The sequence below is a fragment of the Dipteris shenzhenensis genome, chromosome 11, assembly GCF_047967505.1.
Source record: "Dipteris shenzhenensis isolate YYH24624 ecotype China chromosome 11, Dip_SZ_1.0, whole genome shotgun sequence".
NCBI lineage: Eukaryota > Viridiplantae > Streptophyta > Polypodiopsida > Gleicheniales > Dipteridaceae > Dipteris > Dipteris shenzhenensis.
This window is the reverse complement of record NC_141606.1, coordinates 25,825,083-25,829,689: the sequence shown is the minus strand read 5'-3', so window position 1 is coordinate 25,829,689 and position 4,607 is coordinate 25,825,083. Positions and strand designations below refer to the sequence as shown.

General features: G+C 41.5%; 1 protein-coding gene across 1 annotated transcript; it reads left to right on the top strand.

Annotated features, from left to right (window-relative positions):
- Positions 1 to 867: 867 nt before the first annotated feature.
- On the top strand, positions 868 to 2,947 carry LOC147896826 (ribonucleoside-diphosphate reductase small chain-like). The gene is made up of 9 exons (XM_087381413.1): positions 868 to 1,154; positions 1,251 to 1,411; positions 1,500 to 1,548; positions 1,640 to 1,766; positions 1,851 to 1,916; positions 2,024 to 2,140; positions 2,224 to 2,386; positions 2,485 to 2,555; positions 2,721 to 2,947. Exons 1-9 carry the CDS (start codon positions 1,028 to 1,030, stop codon positions 2,836 to 2,838), a joined length of 999 nt encoding a protein of 332 aa, XP_087237539.1. The 5' UTR covers positions 868 to 1,027; the 3' UTR covers positions 2,839 to 2,947.
- Positions 2,948 to 4,607: the final 1,660 nt, after the last annotated feature.

Here is a 4,607-nt window from a genome sequence, read left to right as displayed (position 1 = left end):
CGGTAAGCAGCGGGGAAGGAGCTTGGGTTTGAAGCTATTGAGTAGGGAAGGAGGGAGCTTGTGTGTGAAGCTATGGAGGGAGCTTGTTTGTGAAGCTATTGACTAGTGAAGGGCATAGGGAGGGAGCTTGGGTGTGAAGCTATTGATTATGGAGAGTTTGAGGCTATTGATTGGGGCCCTTGCACCTTAGAAAATGGTGAGTGGTTGTGAGGCATTATTTGAGGTGAAGGGGGCTAACTTCAATTGCATCAAAGGTATTGAAAGGAGCCATTATTTGAGGTGAAGGGGGCTAATTTCAATTGCATCAAAGGCGTTGAAAGGAGTAGGGAAAGGAGAGGAGGACGCCTTTGCCACGTTGGGAAATATTGTAAGTGAGTGAAGTGTGTGAGCCAATTTTTAGAGGAGAGGTAGAGTGCCTCCCTCTTTCCTGGCGCTATCAAAGGCTAAGGGAGACCTCCGTGGCTTGACATGTTGAGATTCGAGAAGGCAACCTTTGGTGTGGTGAAGTTTATGAGCAGTGCTTCGAGTGTGAGACATATGATGAAATCCCCCCTCGTTGCCCATGCCTGGCGGGCCCCCAAATGCTCACGCACCCATGTTCCACTACGAGGGGCACAGGTGGGCGAGGCACAAGCTATATGAGCAAGGGGCAATTGGTCGGGGAGGCAGGCGCCCTATGGTGACACCTAATCGAAAGGCCGGGATGGTCGAGAAAAAGAGAGAGAGAGAGAGAGAGAGAGAGAGAGAGGGGGGGGGGGGGGTTCAAAATGGAAGGAGCGAGCAAAGAAACGATAAAATTGAAAGACCCGCCTTTTGATTTGAGAACAAACGCAAAAGCGGCAAAACTTCAAACTTTCAAAACTCCAATGCTCTTTGTTTGTGTATAAAATATCTCTCCATCCTCATTCCTCATCTCCATCGCCATAGCTCACCTCGATCCTCCTGCTTCGCCATAGCTCCTTCATCGCCGTAGTTTCTCCGCCCTCTTCCTCCTCAAACCTTCTTACCTTACCTTTCCTCCCCAACCATGCCTTCTCTCATCGAGAAGCCTGAACCCCTCCTCCTCGACAATCCCCAGCGTTTCTGCATGTTCCCCATCACATACCCTGCCATTTGGGAAATGTACAAGAAAGCAGAGGCTAGCTTTTGGACTGGTATGCTTGCGGCTCTCTCTGAGACATTCTTCGCTGGTAGCCCCCCTCCCCCCTCCCTTTTCTTAGAAATGCTTCTGTTTGTTGTTGCTTCTGCAGCTGAGGAAGTCGACCTGTCTTCCGATCCGCAACATTGGGAAAATCTGCGGGACGATGAAAAGCATTTTATATCCCATGTGTTGGCTTTCTTTGCCGCGTCTGACGGGATAGTCTTAGAGAACCTGGGAGTTAGGTTCATGAAGGAGATTCAAGTCCCCGAGGTAAGTGAGTTCTCTTTTCGGAGGTACGCTTACGGATTCGAAACTTTCAGGACAATGCCGCTTAACGAAGGGTGTTGCATTCGTGCAGGCCCGAGCTTTTTATGGATTTCAGATAGCCATTGAGAATATTCATTCTGGTAGGTGCCGGATCGTTTCCTTGTCAGGTCTGTTGAAGGGTAAAATCATTGTGCTGCGCGATTCTGAAATTCGCATCTGTATCTTGTACAGAAATGTATAGCCTGCTTTTGGAAACCTACATCAGGGATCCGAAAGAGAAGGCCAGGCTTTTCAATGCAATTGAAACGGTTCCGTGCGTGGCCAAAAAGGCAGATTGGGCTCTTCGTTGGATTGGAAGGTAGATCTGAATTCTGTTCCTCAATTTCTCTGTAGGACATTCGAAGTCTCTTTCATTTCTGATTTCGATCGCTCTGTTGTTCAGTGAAAGTCGCTTTGCTGAGAGGCTCGTTGCTTTTGCCTGCGTCGAGGGCATTTTTTTCTCCGGCAGGTATGACATTGCAAGCGCTTTTATTTTCGTTTCATGCAATGCTTGCTATGTATTCCTTGCTGCAAAGTCTTTCTGGCTCGAAGCTTATGCTTAGCATTTCCAAATAGTTTCTGCGCCATTTTCTGGCTGAAGAAGAGGGGCTTGATGCCTGGTTTGACATTCTCAAACGAGTTGATTTCAAGAGACGAGGGTCTTCATTGCGACTTCGCTTGTTTGTTGTACACGTAAGTCTACCGCAGCACAATTCCTGCCTGGATCTTTGGTTTTTCGGGCAAAGAACCGATGTAATTGTTCTTATTATCTGCAGATTCTTGGAGAACAAGCTTCCTGAAGCAAGAGTCAAGGAGATCCTTTCCGACGCCGTCGATATTGAGAGAGAGTTTGTCTGCGAGGCTCTCTCCTGTGATCTTGTTGGGATGAATTCTTCTCTAATGAGCCAGTACATTGATTTCGTAGCAGATCGATTGATGGTAATTTTGAATTTGAAGCTAAATGCAACTTCTTGCTTCTGTGAAGGCATTGCCAGTCTACTGTGATTGCCTTAGATAATATTGCCATAATTTCACAGGTTGCACTAGGGTATAGCAAGATCTACAATGCCCAGAATCCCTTCGATTGGATGGAACTCATCTCTCTACAGTGAGTTCTATTAGTTTCTTCTACGCTTCTGCAAGTTCCTTTTGGCTATTGCTAGCCACTGTATTGTCCCTCTTCTAAAACAGATAATAACATAATGCGTTTGGATACAGCGGGATTTTGTAAGAAAAGGATTGGTTTATCAACTGATTCATAACTCTTTTGCAGGGGGAAGACGAATTTCTTTGAAAAGAGGGTAGGGGAATATCAAAAAGCGTCTGTAATGGCAGGTCTAGGAAATTTGGATGGTAACAACCATGTGTTTCGGATAGACGAGGACTTCTAAAGCTTTGACAAATCTGTTTGCGTTTTGAAGCTTAATCCTCTTGTAAATATGATTTTATGAAGATGGGTAATAATCTCCATTGCCTTTAATTCATGTACCTTTGAGCCAATGCTGGTTTTGGACTGCCCCTCCATTTGTGAATTTATCTCATTATGGAGTGTTTAATCGTTCCCTAACAAGAGAATTCCATCAAGATGAATCAATAACAAGCCAGCTCCACCACTTAACGATCAATGTTAGGTGAACCATTTTATTGTACACACAAATGCTCTATATACAAGACAATTCAAACTCAGCTAAGTAGAGAAATGGACTTTTAAATGCAAAAAATGGAGATTGTAAACTCATTTGATAATGTATATACTTTAGGAAATGCTAATATCAACTAGATATAGCATTTGGTATATAAATGACACCCTTATTGGAGCTCTAAGTGTAATGGGCTTTGTTTTTTATATGACCATATACTCAAAAGAGTACTATGATGAAGTAGTTAAAGGCAAGTGGCTTACATATGTAATTGATTTGTGGTAAGTTCTATCATAGTTATGTAGCAAGTTTTTCTCATAGGTTGTAAGATTTGTAAGCTTAAAATGTTGGATTGCTTATAAAAATGGATCTTTGCTTTAGATAGTATAACATTTATGACATTAAACTTGGGTATCTCATGAACATTGTCCTAACATTCTTTGTTGTAGACAAATCGTCTTTCATAAATTTATGCAAGAGAGAAGACAAACTAGAACATGTGAATGCAAAAGTACAAACTGAGACTTGAGGAATGGGAGATAGGAAAATTTTGAAGACAACTTTGTGAAGATTATGAATTACCTCAAAAATGACTTGCTTGCATTTTTTTGTAGAAAAGTTATCATGAATTCATGAATTGATTCAAATCTCCAAGAAGACTATGAATCAGCTCAAAGTCTTGCTTGTATGCTTTTTGTGTAGCAAAGCTATCAAAATGTCATTTTTAATTTATCTTCCATGCTAATTGAAGGATCCCTCCAATCTTGACAACCTCAATTGCAATGTAATTAAAAGTGTCACCACTTGGATTTAGTAGTGAGATGAAATTTCAAATTTAATGGCAATCACATATCCTATTGAGAGATCATGCTCAACATCATGTGATCATATGTGCATAGCACTAACTAAATAGAGTGCTATAAAGGAAAGGGTTAGATGCCCTAAGACTAACCCTAAAAGCATTTGTATATATTCTACATTTTCAATTAAATCTAGTGTATAGTTAGTCATTTGTGGTTTGCTCTCTAATTGTGTCCTCTCTCCTCATCTCCACTCTTCTTATCTTCCCTCTTCATATTTTGTCATGGTATTAGAGCTCTCTTGCCTTCCCTTGAGGCATTGCGATTTTTAAAGAGTGGAGATGAGGAGAGAGGGCACAATTAGAGAACATATCACAAATTGTACATTAGATTTAGTTGAAAATGTAGAATATATACAAACCCATTTAGGGTTAGGGTTAGGGAATGTAACCCTTTCCTTTATAGCACTTTATTGGGTTAGTGCTATGCACGTATGATCACATGATGTTGAGTGTGACTTTTGTCAACACCTTTCCTCAAGATCAACATCATGAAGTAGGCCTTCTCTCAAGTTGATGATTTTGGGGAATCAAAGGATTGAACATTACATTCCATCACTAAGAGAAATTTCCATTCATTGATTGAGATTTTCGTCTATGTGAGATTGAGTGATTCATTGTATTGTTCTTTGATTTCAGTTGAGAGAAAGAGATATCTTTG